Source organism: Micrasema longulum, unplaced genomic scaffold (genome assembly GCF_059751315.1).
Source record: "Micrasema longulum isolate JH-2025_06_02 unplaced genomic scaffold, ASM5975131v1 h1tg000224l, whole genome shotgun sequence".
NCBI lineage: Eukaryota > Metazoa > Arthropoda > Insecta > Trichoptera > Brachycentridae > Micrasema > Micrasema longulum.
In genome coordinates this window covers 596,092-617,895 of record NW_028277429.1, presented here as the reverse complement: position 1 = coordinate 617,895, position 21,804 = coordinate 596,092, and the positions used below count along the sequence as shown (strand labels likewise).

At 33.2% G+C, this 21,804-nt stretch overlaps 1 protein-coding gene across 6 annotated transcripts in view; it reads right to left on the bottom strand.

Annotated features, from left to right (window-relative positions):
• The window catches only part of LOC148283538 (hormone receptor 4-like), a 253,896-nt gene that overhangs the window by 14,961 nt on the left and 217,131 nt on the right, over nucleotides 1-21,804 (bottom strand). For all 6 annotated transcript variants that reach the window (XM_088243664.1, XM_088243668.1, XM_088243666.1 and 3 more), the window contains one exon: nucleotides 11,675-11,867. In XM_088243664.1, coding sequence (XP_088099790.1) covers nucleotides 11,675-11,867 — 193 coding nt within the window. The remainder of the gene's footprint in view (nucleotides 1-11,674; nucleotides 11,868-21,804) is intronic.

Below are 21,804 nucleotides of genomic sequence, written 5' to 3'. Positions count from 1 at the left end.
AGGCATCAGGTTCTCGGCGTCCTGGAGCTTTACGCTGGAAAGAAGTGACATTTTGTCACCCACTCGATAATAGTCGATTGGACATCTCAATTGCTTTGTCGTAATGCTATTCTCGAAAACCCTCCGACTATTGAATTACAAAGACGAATGAGAAAGTGGCAACACTAACAAATCCGTTTTTATCTATGGCCTATGGCTCTCCTGCCACACTTAAACTTTTATCATACACGAAAAAATATAAAAAAATGTTTTACTGAGACTCTGCAACATTTATAATTATATGGCGGCCTCCGTGGTCAAGACGCTCGACTCACGCACGGAAGGTTCCGGGTTCGATTCCGGTGAGAACACAAAAATTTCAATGTGATTTTTTTCAAGACTGGGTGTTCTGTGATGTTATCTACCACTGTAATTGGGCGTCCTGGCCTGTTGTGGTGCAAAAATAAATAAATTAAAAAATTATAAATTATTTGATTTTGGCATTATACACATCTACATGTTATTAGAAATATTTCATATGCATTTAATGGATTTTAAAAACATTGTATAATATACAAGTATATCTCAAATACGACGAGTGATAAAATCATGTTTATAGTGAAACTTCATTTGATAATGGGTTAAAAATAAGTACAGTTGTATTTGTTGCACATTTGTTGATACGTCATCATTATAATATTGATCAGTGTTGTAAATTTTAAGTTGAATACAACAAAAATACATACTCGCCATTCAAACATAAATGCCGAGCTTTTTACAAGAAGAAAGTTTGACAGCTGAAGTTGCGATGTCGCATTCGATTGTTAATGTCGAGTGCTTTGGAGCACTCGAAATAAAGTCGATTGGTTTTCAATCGACTGGATTCGTATGGCTGGTTCAAGAATGCTGTCACTCGTCGAATTACGGAAGTCGCATACGATTCTAAAAAAAAAGAGTCCAGCATAAGGCCCCTGGACGTCCGCTGCTGACTGTTCATCGGCTGTTCATGTCAGAACCACGGGACGAAACCTAACTTGGGAGAATGCAAAAAATCTGGCAATGCCTGGAGGCTCTCTATGGACACCATTTGCTCCAACTAGGGAGCGGACATGGAATGATGATAATAAATACATACTCGTATACACTGATGTAATTATGTGCTTTGGAATGTGAATGAGGAATTTCAGTAGATTTTTTTATTTATTTATTGAGGAATTTTAGTGGTTTTTCAAAAAATATTTATTTTTTAATGGACTATTAACCACCTATTAACCTAAGCCAAATTTTTATGTTACGTCTTATCAGAGCTTTTAAAGTTTTGCATTTATTTATTTACATACATAAGTTTATAGTACATTATTTGAGACATAAGTTCCAACTCCATGGGACTAAAAGTCCTGTGTTGAGATGGGACTAGCAATGAGTTGACACAGAAACATGAGTATATCGCTACAGATATGGGATCAGAAATCATTTCTGAAATAACTCTGCGTGTGACGTCAGAGGTTTTCTTCCGCTTATTCTTAATCGGTTTTGCCCATTGGTCCATTGACGGCAAGCAAACCGGTAACCTTCCATAACTCTCTTAACATTGTTTGATTGATATGAAGCAGTGACGTCGTTCAAAGTAGTTTGTTCTTATTAAAATATGTTTTTTTTTCGTACATTTTCAGGAAACTTTGCCGTACAATTTAATGTGCCATCAAGCCGTGTATACCATTACTTTATTTATTAATAAATATTTATATATTTTTTTATTTATAACATTGTATAGAGATAGATATAAATATACAACTTATTTAAAATGTAAGTTTAAGTACATAATTAAGTCGCAATTTTTAAAAAAAGTACATTTTGACATAAATGAAGATTTAATGTACTTTTTGTTGTTTTATTTTATGTTTCACGTAAAGCCAACTCAATAATTTAAAAGTGGCAGAAAACTGAATTTGAGAGCGAATGAAGGTGTTATTTTATCTATAAAATAGGGGTGCTAAAACCTAAACCCCATATATCTCTGCGTTTTGTATACACCTTTATCCCCTATCTTTAATAATTTTTTTTAAATGTTCGAGATTAGCAATTAGCAAAAATGGACAAATCTGCTTTCCTTCCATACTTTGACTTTTATTTGCTTTTTATATATCTTGATGTTTTTACGTTTTTATTGTATTTTGTATTATTTAATTTAGTATTTACTCTCATTTGGCATATTATGTATTACTCCTATTTCTTGCTATAGTATAGACCAGTGTTTCCCACGGTGGGGAGTACGCCTCACCGGTGAGGCACCGCGCTTCAGAGATGAGACAAGTCGGCATTCCACATATAAAGGGGAATACTCATCGGCCATACGAAAAATTGCCTGAGATGTACAAAATTGAAATATACGCCAAACTGTACTTAACAAATAATGAAACCCGTAACAATTTCAATAATTATCTAAAAACACAGAAACTGTGCGGGATGTAGCTTTCGGTACCGGGCCCAAGCTGTATAATTGTATTGTGATATTTTGATAGTACATTATGTATGTCAATGCGCGGAAGACGTGTCTAAAAAGGGCACCATACACGTATTTATTTTATTCTACTTAATTACATTTTCAATTAGTGTTTTGTAATAATTTCAGTTATAATATATGCATTAGAATAGGTTTTACGTAATTTCATTAGGGGTTCATATGTTTATAAACATTACAACAATATGATTTGAAGATTTACCTGCTGTTTAATTAAAAAAGATGCCGATGAGGCATCTGACTTTTGAAAAGACTAGGGTGGGGCATGGCATAAAGAAGGCTGGGAAACACTGGTATAGAGTGAGTTTCTAGAAACCATTTCTCAATTATTATTTAAATTTTGTTTTTATATATATTTTTTTTCTATTGATTTCAATGATACTATTATTTTGTTTTTTTTTTCAATACTACTATATTTTACTATTATTTTTGTTGATTTTAATAATACCATTATTTTGTATGTATTTAAGTATGTATGAATATAAATTTTTATAATTTATATTTTAATATTTATATCTGATTATCTTTTTTGCATTTTATTCTTTGGAATTTTATTATTTATTACTTATACCTTGTTTTTCTGGATTGTTATTCTATTGCATCGCATGTCATGATAATTTAATTTAATTAATTTTACTATGTATTTTTTTGTTAATTATTATGGCTTGACACGGGCATAGCCTAAAAACTCTTAATAAGTTCATTAATATTTAAACGAGTGGAAATTTAAATAAATAAATAAATTGTGAAGCGCCCTCAAGATGATTTTCCCCGAAAATAGCGCAGTATAAATCAGCCAAATATGGCTATATTATTATTACAGGCAAGGAGATTGCTTTGTTTTTGACCTGTCACTGTTTCGCGCTTGAAATGTAGGTACTCTTATCATTGGTTTTGTATTGAAACGCACGATAGGGCATGATTTTGTAGTTCACGCGGTGTTAGCTTCCGCGCATGCGCCGCGTTATTCCAAAATGGCGTCCGGGTGACAGAAACAGAAGGCAGAAGTGTTATTTTGTTTGCAATGTGTAAATGTCCGCTTTTAACCTACTTACAGAGCTGATACGGAGTGACAATGAATCGTAAAACGCACGCAAAGCGTCCATTTATAACACCGGCAAGTGTCGCAGAATGAAATCAGTCATTTCACTAACGTTATCTGCGGAATTTCCTCGAGAGGCTAAAACTTAAAACTGTAACCGTTAAATAATCTAATATCGGAGCGCTTCCTTGTCCGTGAAAAAGCGCATTTGTAAGAAAACTAATTTGTTTTACAAGTGTAACAATAGTGTCTTTATTTATTTATTTATTTATAAACGCTCACCTCTCTAAGCACTCTAGTAGCTCAATCACAAATAGCTATCGACGTGCTAATAAGCGACGTGATAACAATTTATCACCATGGTTGTTTATCGTATTCGCGATCACAATGGAACATCCGTGAACACCTAATATAAAATGTCAAAATATTTACGTTTCGCGACGTATAATCCTGCTGCGCAATCACATATTCGAATTTCACCGATGTAAATATGGAAAATATTTCAAAACTGCTATTTTTATTCATTTATTTATTAATAATCATGCTATTTATTGCATTAAGCCGGTGGTTAGCAAGCCAAATGTCAAGAAAAGCAGTCGCCATGGTAATTGTAATTTATTTTTCACTTTTTTGTTTTAGATACTCCTTACTATTTTGCAAATGCACTATATTGTATTATTTTTTTATAGTAAACGCCGATTTTTCGGCAGTGAACTGTATTTATTTACGAGAAAAACAAATAACAAACCGACACGAGCGTTGACTTAGAGATTACACACGCGTTAACTTATGACTGCGATAACTTAAGCATGTTCATTATTGTTCTTTGTGATCGCTCAAATGCTTAGCATGTTTTTAAGCACGTCGATAGTTATTTTTGATTGAGCTGCAGGGCCTTGATTACCAAGGAAAGTAATCAGAAAATGTTCAATTATCTGTAAAGTATTTTTTTAAACGAAAATGCCAATATTTGTATAAAAATTTAAAGTATCTTCGCCGTTAACATGTTTTAAATAAATATATACACATTTTCGTACAAAAAAATCGATTAAACAAGTTTAAGTTCAAGTTTATCAAGATAGGTAATTGAAGATACCTCGCCGCGGCCTCCGCCGGTGTAATGGTTAAGACACTTGACTTAAGCACGGAAGGCTCCGGGTTCGATTCCCGGTAAGAACACAAAAATTAAATTAGGTTTTTCTCAATCCTGGGTGTTTTGTGTTGTAATTCACCGCTGTAATTGAGCCTCCTGGCCTGTTGTAGTGTAAAAAAAAATATCCAATAAAAATAGTCCCTAGACTATTGCCTGAAGCGTAGGACTGGTCATCTTGCTTTCACGTAATGAAAAAATGATCAAGATACGCTGCGATTGGTGTACTGATGCAGTGCCCTATGCACCATTCGGTGCGGGAAGGTAATGATTATGATGGTGATAAAGATAACTATATTAGCTTCCCATTGTAATATGGGCCCCTGGGCACTTAGTCCCAATTACAATACAACTTTCAATTACAGAAAGTTAAATTAGAATAACCGTCAATCTTGTTTGATTTTTTTAACCTTTTCCTAACTTCCGCGCGTTACGGTGCCGTGTAGTCACTACACATGCAAAAAATGAGAGATTTTAAATCGTAAAAGTGTAATATTCATCGGCAATTGCTTTAATTATTTATAGTTGAAGTCAAAAGTGATGATATTTTTAATCTAATTGCTAAAAACATGAAAAAAAACATTAATTCATGCTCTCAGTGCGCGCGAAAAAACCGCCCCCAACGAAAGCCGGGTAGCTACTAACGCAGCTAACGGGCTTCTGGGAGAAGTACAAGAAACTTTGCTGTTCGCGCGTGTGACGCATAAAAATTGTCTCTCTTGCTCTCAATCTCTCGAGACAATTATATATTAGAATTACTCTTTTACTACAAATGCAACATGCGACACATTGGTAAAAGTTCTATTGTATTGGTGATAGCTCCGATTTTTGACAAAACGCTTTTTATGTTCCTAATAAGGATTAATTATTTAATGAAAAAAAATATTTTACCGATACGTAAATGTATAACGAAGGAATACCGAAAATCTCAACCTAATATTAATGGAGATATTAAAGTTATTAGATGCAATGTGTACTAGCTACACATCACCGGGACGGGAGAGTTAAACGGCTTACAAACAAAGATTCAATAGGAAATACATTTACGCTTCTAAAATTCTACATAATTGGAAACGTGGAACTGAATCTCAACCGCCTGTGTGCCCTGTAGCTACAAAACGTGTTGGGGTGTTTATTGTACAGCGCCCTTAAAGTGATTTTCACGAAAATGGCGCTATAAAAGTTATCCAGGGTGATAGCAATAAAAAATCAAACACTGATTTGAGTCTACTGAACACTAAAAACAAAAACTTCGTGACAATTGTTTTGCCTTGTTAGAACATTTTCAAACGAATGTGAAGATTAGATGGATTGAATGTCCTATTTTCCTTCTTTTAAAAAACATGCACTATCCTGGATTCAAACTAAAGATATGAACTCTTTTTGTCTATGATATATTTTTTTGCCCTTTAATAAGAAGGAATATTTTTGTGTTTTTTTTATATTTTTTATTTCCTTATATAATGAGGAACTTCAGCCCTACGGGAAATTGGATACAAAAAATGTTTTCTTTCGCGGGGTAAAAATTAGAGCATTCAATTGTACTGCAAAGTTTCTTGAAAATGTACAGAAAAAATAATAAAAAATATTTTGATAAAAACGCACTACTTTAAATGACGTCACTGGTTCATGTGAATCAACGTATGATCTGAGAGCTATGGAAGATTTCCGGTCTGCTTTTCGCTTCTGGACCAATTGGAAGAACTGAATGAGAATAAGCGGAAATGAACCTCTGACGTCACACGCGGAGTTATTTCAGAAATACAAAACTTTAAAAAATCGTAGCACCGATAATACGATATGTAAAAATTAAAAAAAAAAAAATTGACTTAGTTTAACAGTCTATAAACAAATAAAAAAATTGAATAAAACCACTGAACTTCCTCATTACTACAAAAAAAAACATAATCTTTTACAGAATATTTTATTTTTTATTTCTTATGTTACACAAAAATACTATAGCTGTCCATTATTTATTATGGGAGCAAAAATTCATTAACATTTTCTTGTATACCCACGAACAGGCCATGCCTTTGTGGGATTTTTTGTTTACTATTTTTACTATTAATATGTCTTTCATTACTATGTAATTATGCTTTATTTTTTAAATATTCTGTTTTAACTCTTATGTTTATTGTAAAAAAACAAAAAAATTTAAATAAAAAAAAAAAGTAAGGCCCTATAAGTTTAGATATGGAGTTCTACAAAATAAACACCAAATCAATCAATAATAGCAATAACAATAAGTAATCCACAACAAACAAACGCATACAAACATTACGTCGTTAAGATGTCTCTTTATCCACACTTACAATGTTTTCAGAGTCATGTTTCATTGAGGAAGGAATCATAGTGCTTGGGTTGGATCGACGCCAACATTTTTGCTCGCATTATTTTTCAAATTTGGGCCAACATTAGGTTTTCCGCGAATTCGACCGAGACGGCAAACCAAAAACCCAAATAAATAGAAGTTTTTTATGTAGGTATGTATTATGTATATTATAATTGAACGTAGATATGCAGAAAGTAGCTATAGTCCTTAAAATTTAAGATGATTAGAATGACAGTTGTCAGAAAAAGTGACGACATAACTTTGTAGTAACGTCAAAAGAGTTATTTATATTGACACACGAAAAATGATTTGTATCTGGCGTGTTAATTATTTTTTTAATACAATGCTTGTTTTTAATTAATGCAAAGCCTCTCAAGTGTTCTTTTACTCTAATATTAAGTTTCTTTTAGTTTTTCCAATGTAGATTAATGAATAACCACAAAGTTAGTGCTTCAAACATAAAATTTATATTTATGTTCATTATTGTTCATCGTGGGCTTATCCAGAGACCTATGTATATACGTATAATGAGTTAGAAACCACTTTGAATATATCTTCTCTTCAAGACCGTCGAAATAAATCCGACCTTATAGTCCTATTTAAAATTCTCAACCCACTATTTGATGTGCCTAAACTACTGAGCTTAATAAAATTAAATATCCCAACTAGAAACCTCAGACAAAAGTTAGTCTTTCATACCGATAACCATTGAACTAACTATGGTTTTCATTCCCCTGTGCCCATAATTCTCAGGTCTGCCAACAAACATACCAGTCTTGATTTCTTTGATAACAAATTGTCTTCTTTCAAACGATCACTGAATCAAATTCAATTATAAACACCTCTCTCCCGCTTCCACTCCCGCAAAGTCTACTATAAACCATTGAGTCTTTCTAATTTTGTTATAATAATTTTCTATGTATAAATGTGTCAATAAAAACGCCCATCGGGCGTATATATAAATAAATAAATAGATGAAAAATAAAAAATCGTGATCGCTCAAATGCTTAGCATGTTTTTAAGCACGTCAGTAGTTATTTTTGATTGAACTACTGGAATATAAACGCACGCCGGTGGCGGCTCTGTTGTTCCGTGAAGAATATACCCACATAGGTAAATTATCAGATCCGCCGTAGAATGTGGAAATCGGTTTACCTATTTGTATGTAGAATGTAGATATTTATAAGCCACGTCTCGCTGTAAATGTTGGTTGGTTCTGAAGTCTACTCGGGTCAGTCTAGCGTTCCAACTTCCAACATGTACATAAATATATATATATGCACCGTCCGCTATTAGATCTAGAACTAGGACGAGTTCAACTAAGGTCAAGTCGGATTTCATAATGACTGGTGAAATAAATTATACATGTACGTAATTAGAAACTAAAATAAATGATATTTTCGACGCGCGGGGATTTTCAGCCGCTGTGGAGAGACACACAGCTGAAACCCTTGCCTCACACGAGGGGGTTTCGGGTTTGATTCCCGCCATTGCCGGTGAAGTTGCGGTTTCATGGGACAGCGGTTCTGTCATCTAGCGGCTGTCGTGTGGCGGCGGATGATGTGATTAAAACGTTGACGCTGAGCAGAACGTCAAACGTCGGTGTCGCCATGGCGGTGCGAACAGTCTACGAGCGATTTTTCTCGCGTAGCGGTGAACATTTTTGCCTGTCAACGCAGTCGAAATGAGTGCAGGCGTAATGTGGACTAGTGAAATTGACGAAATGTTGATTGATTTTGTAAAAAATCATGAGGCTCTATATAATAACGACCAATGCAATGAAAAATCAATCATGTTTTTTTTAATAGTCAATAATTTAAAATTAAGTTTTAAATCTACATATGTGCGTGTACATATTTTAATAAAAACATTAAAAATAATATGTAGATATTGTATATTTTTCATTGTCCTCTTGATTAAATATATAAATATATATATCAACATATTACAACAGAGATGAAGAACATTTTAGATAAGGTAATATAGAAGTCTAGGCATCTACGGGGCTTATGACCAGTTATTTATTTATTTATTTTTTTACATTGTTTGTATTCTTTTTTTATAGAGAATAATGTTCCCTCACTGGGGTGTCCCGTGCCGAGGGAAACATTTTACAAAATGTGAAACATGCCTGAGATTATAACTATTTAACAAAATTAACATAATAATAACAATAAAAAAAACGTAATTCATCCAATTAATCTAATTATCATTAACATAATAAACAATAAAAAACGAAAATACTCATAAAAAACATAACCAATTTATATAGACCAATAGAACCAATTTCATGAACAGTACAAACATTTTACCTACTTGGCTTGATCTACTCATCGATACGTGCGCAACCCACCTCCACTATCCATTTCTTAATAGCAATTTTATATTGTGAGAACTTACTAATTGTCCTTATGGATAATGGAAGTAGATTGTACACTTTAACCGAGTAGTAGGCCAATCCTCTTTGACCGAAAGTTGTATTTATTTTTTTGCAGCATCAGGGTGGGGTATCTAGTAACTCTTGTATTTGTAACGGAAGGTAGAGAATAATCTTTACGAGCGTATAGTAACAAAGCTTTTACATAAAGTTGTTTTATAGATTTTACATCAAGATTTTCAAATATACCGAGGGAGCTAGTTATTGGCTGGTTTATGTTGCCACTTTACACACTGTGTAACACTCACCATTCTGCCCATATTTGAACATCTATTTTCCTTTAATTCTGTCATCTGTTGATGTTTGTGAGGTTAAAGAGCTGAAACCTTTATTTAAGCGGGTGACATTCATCTAATTGAATTATTTCACCTGCAACGCCTGAAAATGGTATGTTTTTCAATTTATATACTTCTTCTTGGACCAGGTGGATTTAGCAACAAAATATATTTACTCGTATATATTTTATTATCCGGATTTTCGATTATCCGGATTACCTTCATCTCCAGTTAGTCCGGATGAACGAGGTTCTACTGTAAATAATATAGCTACGTATTTACTTTGCGTAAAATCACTAAATATTTAGTGGTATGATATTTTAGTGATTTAACACAAAGCGTATTTTTATTTTTTACCATGGAAAATCACAAAGCAAATATTAATTGTATGGTTCATACATGGAAACAAATATTTGTTTTTATTTCTTTAATACTTGCGACTATCTGTAATTAGTTATTTTATGCTGGTGTTTTACTAATGTGATATTTATTTTATTTTGTTGTTATCCTAGATTGATCTGTTGATGTTTGTGAAGTTAGAATGAAACATCAACAGATGAAGGAAATGAAGGAATATAGATGTTCAAATATGGGCAGAACGGTAAATGTTATACAGTGTGTATAGTGGCCACTTAAACCAGCCAATGACAGGTCATAAGCCCTGTAGATGCCTAGACTTCCATATTACCTTCTCTAAAATGTTCTTTATCTCTGTTCTAATATGTCATTACCTGATCTTATATTCCTCATTATATAATGTATACAACAAGTATTTTTTTCTAAAAAAGGTGTTTTTATTGCGAGCTTTATCTATACATCAAACGGCTGAAATTCGAAAATAAATACGTGAATTTAATAAAAAAATCAAGTACAAATTTTGACCAATCTGTATATTGATTGACTGGAAGAAATTTATTTAAGCAATAAGCCGCCAGCCAAAGTGCACATATATTCTGTACTTGATGTCTTAAATAAATTATCTTCTCTAAGTGCCCTGTCAGGTATCTCCAACGTTGGCAAACACTTTGGCAAAAGACTCCCTGTCCTGAAGCCAGTCCAGTTTCGTATATTTCGCAGCCAGGACATCCGTCTTCTTCCAGCCCCTCTGTGACCCTCAATCTTGCCTTTCAAAATTAAATGAAGCAAGTGGTACTTTTCTCCACGCATTATATGCCCCAGATATAAAATTTTACGAACTTTTATGGTGGTTAAGAGTTCTCTGTTCGTTCTAGCTCGATTTAAGACTTCTGAGTTCGTTATCAGGTCTGTCCAAGATATCTTAAGCATTCTGCGATGCAACCACATCTCAAAAGCCTCCAGCCTATTCATAGTGTTCACTTTCAGAGTCCAAGTCTCACAGCCATACAACAATTCAGACCACACATAACATTTTACCAATCTTTGCCTTATTTTCAAGTTGAGATTAGCATTGCAAAAGAGGGATTTCATTTAATTAAAAGCAGCTCTTGCTGTCTCAAATCTGCATTTAATTTCTATATCTGGGTCAAGAGTCTCTGTTAGAATGCTGCCGAGGTATTTAAATCTGTCCACCTTTTCAATGTCAATACCCTTTACATTGAGAAAAAATGCGGAGTAATCAAGGCGGCCAAATGTTTTCCATTTTATTTTGCCAACATTAATTGTTAAACCCAGTTACTCGCCAAATGCATCCACACTATTTAACAACTCCTGAAGATCGGCAATGGTATCCGCCAGCAAAACAGTGTCGTCGGCGTACCTGATATTGTTGATTACAACTCCATTGACCTACAGGCCTCTTTAATTGCTGTTCAACGCTTTCTTAAAAACATGGTCAGAATACGTTTTGAAAAGCAAGGGGGACAGGATACAACCTTGTCATGAATGGGTATTGCATCTGATATTTTGTTTTTTAAAATAAATAAAAATATACAATAAATCAGTATTGGGGCCACTCACCATTGTTAAGTAGTATGTAGACTTTCAGACAGACATACTCCTCCATGCGCAGCTTGATGCGGCGAAACATGATGGTGATCTGCGTCATCCTCTCCACTACCAGCCCCACGTCCAGTCGGAGCTGCTCCATGGTGATGGGCCTCCCCATGAGCGTGGTCAGGCACGTCTGCAGAGTGCGTAGGTTGGCGTTCACCTGGACAAGTGAATCGTTATTACAACACTAATCCAACAATGGTTCGGTCATGAGGATAAAATTATGAAAAATTAGGTTAAAAAATGTCAAAAACCTTAAAGTTTGCTGTTTATCAAGAAATTGTTAGAATATTATTAGTACAGAGACAAGAAGAATCACATCATCTGCAAACTCAAAGTCGCAAACTTCATTTATTTATTTATTAAGGAAATTAACATATTACAACAGAGATGAAGAACATTTAAGAGAAGGTAATATAGAAGACTAGGCATCCACAGGGCTTATGACCTGTCAATGGCTGGTTTAAGTGGCCACTTTACACACAGTGTAACACTCACCATTCTGTTCATTTTCATTTATATTCCTTCCATTCTTCCATTCTTCATCTCTGTTGTAATATGTTTATATAAACAGCTCCCCAGGGAGTAGAATCCAGTTCTTGTCCATACAAATTTGAACAAACTCAAAATATTGTTTATTAAGGAAATCATACAGTCTTTATTTAAATACAAGGTACAAAAATTAAAATTAAATGTTAACAAAACTAAATATATGAATATAGGAAACAAAAGAATAGAAATTACACCATCAATTGTAATAGAAAATGAAAAACTTAATGAAGTCACTGAAATTAAATATTTAGGTGTAATGTTGGATTCAAAACTTACATTTCACCAAAACGCTAAGATGGTAATAAATAAGATTGCAAAAAAAATATCAATTTTGGGAAGGATCAGAAGATTTATTGATAAGGACTCCTGCAAAACTATTTACAAAGCAATTATTGAACCACACGTTAACTACTGTAGTAGCATTTTATTTTTATCAAACAAAGAAAACATAGATAAACTAACAGTATTACAAAATAAAGCCTTTAGAATCATTTTGAAAAAAAAACAGATATACGAGGGTAAAGTCGATGGTAAATGAAATGAAATTATTAACATATAAACAAAGAATATTTTACAATACAATGATATTTGTTCATAAAATTATAAACTCTAATAAAAAAACAGAATTTTGGAAAAAAATTGATCGGAACCAGCATGAACACAATCACAATACTAGAGAAAAGAACAAAATTAGACTTCCATTTAGGAAAAAGGCAAAGTCACAAAATTCAATTTTATTTAAAGCAATTAAAAAGTATTACGAAATGGAAAAAAATATTTATGAAGAAAAAAACATATCAAAATTTAAAATAATGGTCAAGACATATGTGATAAACAATTTATAAATTAAATATATTTGCAATGTTATTATTAGAACACACATAACAATATGTATGATATGTGTGCCCTATTTTAAGATTTAAATAAAAAAAAATAAAAAAAAACAATAAAAAAAAGTAAGACCAATTACAGAGTTCATTTTGTCATCCAGTGCCAGAAATTGAAGAATATTCAGATTATATTAAAGGTGGGTGGGTATCCATTCCATGTTCCTATCCTTTCTCGAATATTTCCCAATCACAAAACTGAATGAAATTCGATTTTCATTTACATCCCTCGCCTTTTCGTCAACATGTATGGGCTGAATTCATTTCCCTGCTCTGTTGATGAATATATCTGATGCTAAGGATGAGGTCCGCACACGACTAACCCGAAATAAAACCAGTCTAGTTGACTCTCAGAATCTGCAGTGCGTAGCTTTTATTCTGCCCAAGATTGCCTGGAACGCCCAGCAAAGCTATTCCGTGGTAATTATTACACTCCAAAGGATCACCTTTCTTGCGAAGCGCAATGATCATTCCATTAATCTAATCCTTCGAATAACGTTCTTTATCGCAGCCTTTCGACAGTACAGTGTGGAGAGGCAGAACAATTATTGCATTCAAACAACTTTTCAACATAAATATAAAGTTTATATTTGAAGCACTAACTTTCTGGTTATTCATTATAATAGAATAAATAAAACAACTCTGTTTTTAACCACTAATTTTTATTTTCCACCGACCGGTTTCAAAGCAAACAAGCTTCTTCGTGAAGGTTTACGTAACTAATGAATTAATTCCTTTTCTTTATTTTTATCATATTGACTAAATACTACACGTGGACCCAATAAATCAAGTCGTTTTTTCCTTACACGGGTGGTAATTTGATATCATTATTTTCGAAGTAAGACAGCAGAGTATTGAACTAAAATTCGTCATAATAATTTGTAGATAATAAAGAAAATTTAGAAACAGGACTCTGCAACTCTGGAATGAACGTTATTTGAACGAAACCATAGAACAGATAACCATAATATTATCTCCTTCTATTTTTGATGCCTTTGATTTCAGAAAAACGCAACGTTTGAACTTCGAACACATACAAATCCTCACGGGCCATGGCGGGTTTATGAGCTACCTGCACCGTTTGAAATTTTTTAAGATTAACTTCTGTCCACGTGATGACGAACTCCCCCAAGATGTTCCCCACCTGTTGATGCATTGCCCCCTTTTCAGCGTAGTAAGACATAACTTGGAGGCGTGATGCAGAAGCGTCGGTGAGGATCTAAGGCACATCCATTCTGCAATATGTCACAATGACTTGTCACAAGAGGTAGTATCTTTCGTGGTTAGGATAGTACAGGCAATAAGGACAATAAACGATAACAGGACACAAAATGCCGCGATCTCTTCAAGTGAAACGGGAGGCCTACTGATGTCTATCAATAGTTCGGCTTCTCTTGAATGAGTTTCTGTGGTTTTCTCTTCATTAAGCAAATGCGGAGAAGTCCATATAAAGGTCCACAGCCGAAATTCCCTCAATTTCCCAACACTTCTTAGATAAAGATAAATATAACCTAAAGGTCAATCACAAATAACTATCGACGTGATTAAAAAGGTGCTAAGCATTTCAGCGATCACAATGAACAATCATAGGATAGGGAAATATTGAGACTAAAGGGGGAGGCCTATGTTCACCATTGGACAAGAGACGGCTGATGATGATGATGATGATGAATGAACAATAATGAACATTTAACAATGTTTGAGTATGTCCAAATGCTTGCAAACTGGCTGGATTTCATCCCTAGGGAGTTATTCATATTTAAATTTAAATCAACAGAGAGGAGAAACATTTTTGAGAAGGGAATATGGAAGTCTAGGCATTTACAGGGCTTATGACCTGTCATTGGCCGGTTTAAGGGGCCACTTTACACACTGTGTAACATTCACCATTCTGCCCATGTTTGAACATCCACATTTCCTCGATTCTTCCATCTGTTGACTTTTGTGAATTAAAAGAGCTGAAACTTTTATCACGTGGGTGAGATTCATCTGGCTGAACCAAATCACCTACTAGGCAATGCCTGAAAACAATTTTCCAATTTTTATACTTTTTTTTACTAGGTTGTATTTCAACAATTCAGTTACACGGTGTGTAAAGTGGCCACTTAAACCAGCCAATGACAGGTCATAAGCCCTGTAAATGCCTAGACTTCCATATTCCCTTCTCAAAAATGTTTTCCCTCTCTGTTAAAATAAATTTAAATAAGACTAACGGATCTTCATATTTTTTACAGAGATTGGAAGTTGAAGGATCGGCAAGTAATACAGGCTACTTTTTATCTCGAAATAATATACCATTCTATTACGAAAGCTCTTATTAATTAGCTAAATTCTCCTTCCTACCACGCGAGCGAAGCTACGAGTAAAAGCTTGTGTTAGTATAATTTAAACATTGTAAAAAAGCTATTTGTCATCATCACACTCAAATGCCGATCTAATAACCCAGTGCATCCCTTCCAGAATGAATAACAATCACGTTGTAAATCACTCCGCGAAACAACTTGTTCTCCCAACCCTCGGAAAGTTCAGCGTGACGAGCCAGCGCGGTGGGCGGTGCCCCCCCCCTCGACCAATCACACCTCCCTAGCGGGCGGTAGGGGGCCGCGACCTATATAAGTATCGATCGGGGTAACTGCAGGTCAGAGTGCGGCGCGGCGCCAAGGCAGCCGCATCGGTCATGTTGCGCGTCGCGTAGGCGGGTTGATGCTATTTATAATGACAGGTATTCCGGATCGGGTCAGCTGACTGTCACAACGAACCATGGAGAGACCGTACTGCACATTGTAATCCTATTCTAAAGGAAAAGCCAACAAATTTAATCACCGAATAACTACCCCATTCAAACGAAATTTGGGGGATATCTTGCTACAATTTTTCAGAGTCATGAGAAATAATTGTGGCGTGGATCTAAAAGGGCGAGTGTCAGATATTTTTTTTGCCAGCATTTCGTAGAGGTTTAATGCCAATTTTTTTAAATATGTATTTTACCATTGACATTCTTTTTTTTAATTTTTTTATTTATAAATTATATTATACAATACATATGAGTTACATTCTCGGCTGAGACAAGCATTATCGACAAAATCAAGAAAGGGGCTTTGCGCTGGTTTGGACATGTAGAACGAATGGACAGCGAAAGAACGGCAAAGAATATTTACAATGCGAATGTTGATGGATGCAGAAATAGAGGAAGACCGAGAAAGACACGGCATGACCAAATTCAACAAATACTTGAAGATGGACATGTCAAAAGTTGGAATAATCGGCGCGCGTGCATGAGAAGATGTATGAATGTAGAGGAAGCGAGATCTGTATGCAAAGATAGAGTGATGTGGCGTTCTATCCTCTCTGCCTACCCTTACGGGGAAAAGGCGGGATGGTTTGTTTTTGTTTTGTACATTCTCAGAAGTTATTACAACTCGATTCGGGACTTTTATATTACTAAGATTTTTTTAAAACTACATATTCAGATCTACAAAGCAAACTGTTTTTATAATTAAATATCGAGGCCAAAAAGCTCTTCTTACACAAACAAAATAAATATATAAAAACGCTTTCAAGAATGGAGAAAGCGGTAAATCTAGAACTAAGGGAGATAAAGTCGTTAAGATCACACGCTACGCAGACGATGCAGCCATAGCATAGTGGCAGTGGCAATTTCTGATGATAAGAACACATGTCATGTACCTCAGTTAGAAGAACAAATAATTTTAATATCTTTATATTTAGGTTTTAAAATCTCGAACCACAGCGTTCTAAATTCCGAAGTGAGGGAACAAACGAGTAAAATCTTGTCAGCATCTAGATGCGCAAGAAATGTCGTATGGCGCGATAAACACATATGGATTAGACGAAAGATTCGGATATATAAAACGTGTCAGGCCCTTTGTGTATGCACTAGAGACAAATGTAGATACAGTAAGACGAAAAATTACCAAGAACAACTTAATATCTGCTAAGAACGATGAAAGAACTAAGGGCAATCGCAGAGAAAACCGTAAGGGGCAGAATTCGTTGTAAACAGTTAATTATAACGACAAAATGGCTTAAAAAGTACTGTCTTGTAATATTGCCATTTACGACATTTAGTTCATGTTGGATCTTTTTCATCCACAGATATATAGATGCCTATATAAAAGCCTAAGAAATATCTTAGATGCTCAACTTATGAGGCAAATTTACTTTGCTTTACGCCAAAGCAAACTATCATATTGCAATTTAGCTTGGAGAGGTTGCTTTCGTTCAATCCTCGAACCAGTGAAAAAAGCACAAAAATGGATAATGAAGATTCCTCAAAAAACCCTCGAGGTATCTAACGGAAGATCTATTCGCTGAGTCAAAGATATTGGATGTAATACAATTGTTTGTGAGGTGCCTACTACTTAAATTTGATGATAAATTAAGTGAGGTCAAAAGAACCCAACAAAATATAAACACTCGTTCAGCAACACAAACTAACTGTATTGTCCCATTTGTATCGACCGCCTTTGGTAAAAAGCAATATAATGTAATGGCTCCAAAAATATTTTATGTTTTATGCTCAAATATAAAAGACTCAAAATGTAAACAAATTTTAAAATAAAAATAACTGCACATATAAATAGTGTAGCGATATATGCAAATAAAAAAACGTAGTACTTTATATAATTGGTATACATATTATTTATATTTTTATGTATTTCATTGCTTTATATTTGTTTTTTATTATATATTATACTACGTTATTTATGTTTAAGTAACATGTATTCTTGGCACATATATATACTTTATAATTGTTAAATAACGATTTTTAATTTTTTACATTTGATTATCTAGGCATTTATAATTAAGTAGTTTTAGTTGTTTTTTTTTTAATGTTATTGTTTTATTAGTATAGGACTACTTATTTATTTTTTTATTTATTAATTACATTATACATACATTTGTTAAGGACAGAGACACAGTTTATAGCGACACAATCAGGAACGACCCATGTCTGCTCCGCTCTTGCTCCGACTCGCTAGAAAATCCGTGTTGAGTCGGGGCACTTGTAATGCATTCATTACCATACATTCACACACATATATACATATATATTCGCACATACATATTTATATTATATTTTATACATACATATATATTAAGTTTATACACATCATTGATACTTTATACATTATTACATTTTACATTTATAAATACATATTATGCGCTAAAAGATAAAAATCTCCATCTTAGAACAGGCCGAGCCATGTTAGATGGCGACTATCATAAACAGAGAACCCTCCGTTTTCATTTTATATTAATTAGTTTTATACAGATTCCCTGTTATTAAATATGTAAACTAATTTTATGCAATAAATTTATAAAATAAAATAAAATAAAATAAAATAAAATAAAATAAAATAAAATAAAATAAAATAAAATAAAATAAAATAAAATAAAATAAAATAAAATAAAATAAAATAAAATAAAATAAAATAAAATAAAATAAAATAAAATAAAATAAAATAAAATAAAATAAAATAAAATAAAATAAAATAAAATAAAATAAAATAAAATAAAATAAAATAAAATAAAATAAAATAAAATAAAATAAAATAAAATAAAATAAAATAAAATAAAATAAAATAAAATAAAATAAAATAAAATAAAATAAAATAAAATAAAATAAAATAAATTAAAAATAAAATAAAATAAATTAAAAATAGAATTAAGAAATTTTTATTTATCCTGTTCTTCTCTTCGTATGTATGTAACGTACTATATCACTAGGGCCAAAAACAGCAAAATACTGAGTCTTCAAAACAGGTGTCTCAGAAGAATCTTGGTTGTGCGGTGGTTGAATTTGGAAGGAATTAAGGAAAAAAAGAACGGGCGGAAAAAACTCCAGTGATAACTATCATCAAGCGGAGGCGATACGGTTGGCTGGGCTATATACTGCGGATACCTCCTGAGAGCCTTAACCACGCTTGTCTACTTTACAAGGCATCAGGTTCTCGACGTACTGGACGTCCGCTGCCGACTTTTCGTCGGCAGTCCATGTCGGAACTACTGGACGCGAACCTGACTTGACAGGATGCACGGGAGCTGGCAGCCGACAGAGATGCCTGGAATACAAAACTCAGAACATTCGACAAAATCTCACTAAAGAGTACTGTCGATATGTTCCTACCTATATTCTTCTTTCACAGTAGTAGCCGCTCGATTGTGGAATAATCTACCCACTAATGTTAGAGACGCCCCTTCTTTATTTACATTTCAGTCAAGATTGAAATGTCACTATCTAAATATTTAAATTGTTCCTTTATCCTTCTTCTTTCCTTCCCATCCCCTCTCCTCTCTTCATAGTAAAGTGTTAATTTTTAAAAATATATTTTTATTTTGTTAATCTTTGTTTTAAATTTTTGTCTAAAATTCTAAGATTCAATATGTCCATGTATTTGTAATTTTCTCAAACTGAACGGTTTGAGTAGGTAGGAAGAAATTGCCTTAAGGCAATATGCCCGCCCTTATATGTATGTATATTTTATATGTATATAAAGTGTCAAATAAATAAATAATATATCAACCATATCGGGAATCGAACCCGAGACCTCTTGCATGGTAGGCAAACGCGCTGACCATTACACCACAAGGCCGACAAACTTACATATCTACTTATACAAAACAAAAAATAATAAGATTTATGAGCTAAAAGAAAGTATAGATTTTTCGATAAATGGAATGTGTAAATCTCTTATATGTACGGATCTCGACGTTTGTGCACCTGCTGTACATAGTTTTACCTCACATTCGCCTGAGACATTGTATTTCAACAGCGTTCTTTCTGTTTTCATCTTTGTTTTTCCAATTCTATACTTCGCTCCCTTACACAAGGGTCGGCACCAGGACTCCGTTGATCCTCGGCTACTCGACTATCCGGAAGTATAAAAGAAAACATCTTCTATACATATTTACATGATTTTTCTAATAATACCGCGTTGGCTTTACAAACGGTAACGTCAATTTACAACATTTGCCAAAAGGGGTAGAAAATTTTACCTTAGGCTGCTATTTAAAGCCGACCCCTCTTTCCCGCATATTTTCAAAACGGTAATTTCCATAATGCAAAACAAAAGATTTTCACAAAATGAATGCTTGGCACTCTATTCCCAATTTCTAAGTATACATTTTCCCTGCCGTTATTATATATTTTAATCAAACGTAAACAGCGATGACCTAAATAATGTTCTTTTGCCTACGAAAATGCGTCAAAAACCTTGGGGTGTATGAAAATCAAACGCGCGGCCTCTCACGTAATCATTCGTTCATTATTATACCACGAAAATATCATACAAGAAGGGCAAATTTTTTCAAACTCATAAAAAAAAATTAGATTTATTTATCGAGCTATTAAACGGGGTTTTTTTAATCAGCGCCACTCAAATATATCAAAAAAATGGATCAAAATAAGTATGTCTTGGCTGTATTTTTAGATTTTAAACGAATATTTGAAACAATAGATAGAATACAATTATTAAAAAACTAGAAATAAAAATGATGCTCTTAATTTGTTTGAAGAATAATATCTTCAAGGAAGAAAATAAGTTACTCAAATAGAAAACGAAATATCTGAACCAATAGAAAATAATTTAGGAGTTCCCTACGGATCAGTTACAGGACTAATTCTATTTATCATATACATAAACGACACAACCCAAATAATAAAACTTTATTTTTTTCTTTGATAACAAGTTGTCTTCTTTCAAACGATCACAGAAACAAATTAAATTATGAACACCTCTCTCCCGCTTCCACTCCCACCGAGTCTACTGTATACCATTGTGTCTTTCTACTTTCCTTTATAACAATTTTCTTTGTATAAATATGTCCTTTTAAAATGCCCATTGGGCGTAGATATAAATAAATTAAATTAGTGTAGAAGTGTAGATTACTTGTTATCATTAAAATATCTTTACACATCTCTAGTTAGAAGCCAACTAGATTATAATTCTCCAATATGGTCACCTTATCAAATCACTTTCTCAGATTCTATTGAGAGAATTCAGAATAAATTTTTTAGATATATTAATTTAAAGATGGGTTTTTCTACTAATCAATTAAATTATAACAAAATTTTAGACTCTCTTAAATTAACTAAATTGCAAGAACGAAGAACATCGACCGATCTTTTGACTTTATATAAAATAATAAAACCAATGTTTGATACCCCCCTGATCTACTGAAATTGATTTCATTCTATGTACCACCTAGATTAAGCAGAACATCTAAAATATTTCATTGTCAAAATTCTCGAACGGAACACCTATTGTTAGATTACAGAATAAAGGGAATGAATATGCATCACATTTTGATATATTTAGTTTATCTCTGCCTAACTTAAAAAATAAAGTGACCAACATATTTTTATCAAAAAGAGCAAATCATCTTCAGAAGATTGGGTTGGAATAGTTATAATTTGATTAATTAATGTATTTTGTTATTGTATAATTTCTTTAAAATATATATGTATTTCAAGTAATTAATAATGTGTACAGTGCGAGTATATTAATATTTCATACTCGATTTTTAAAAATATTTTCATTTTTAAGCACTCTTTATACCACATATATGTAAATGGCGGAAATGCCGTATATAAATAAATAAATAAAGAAATAAAATAAAGTAAGAAAGTAGACT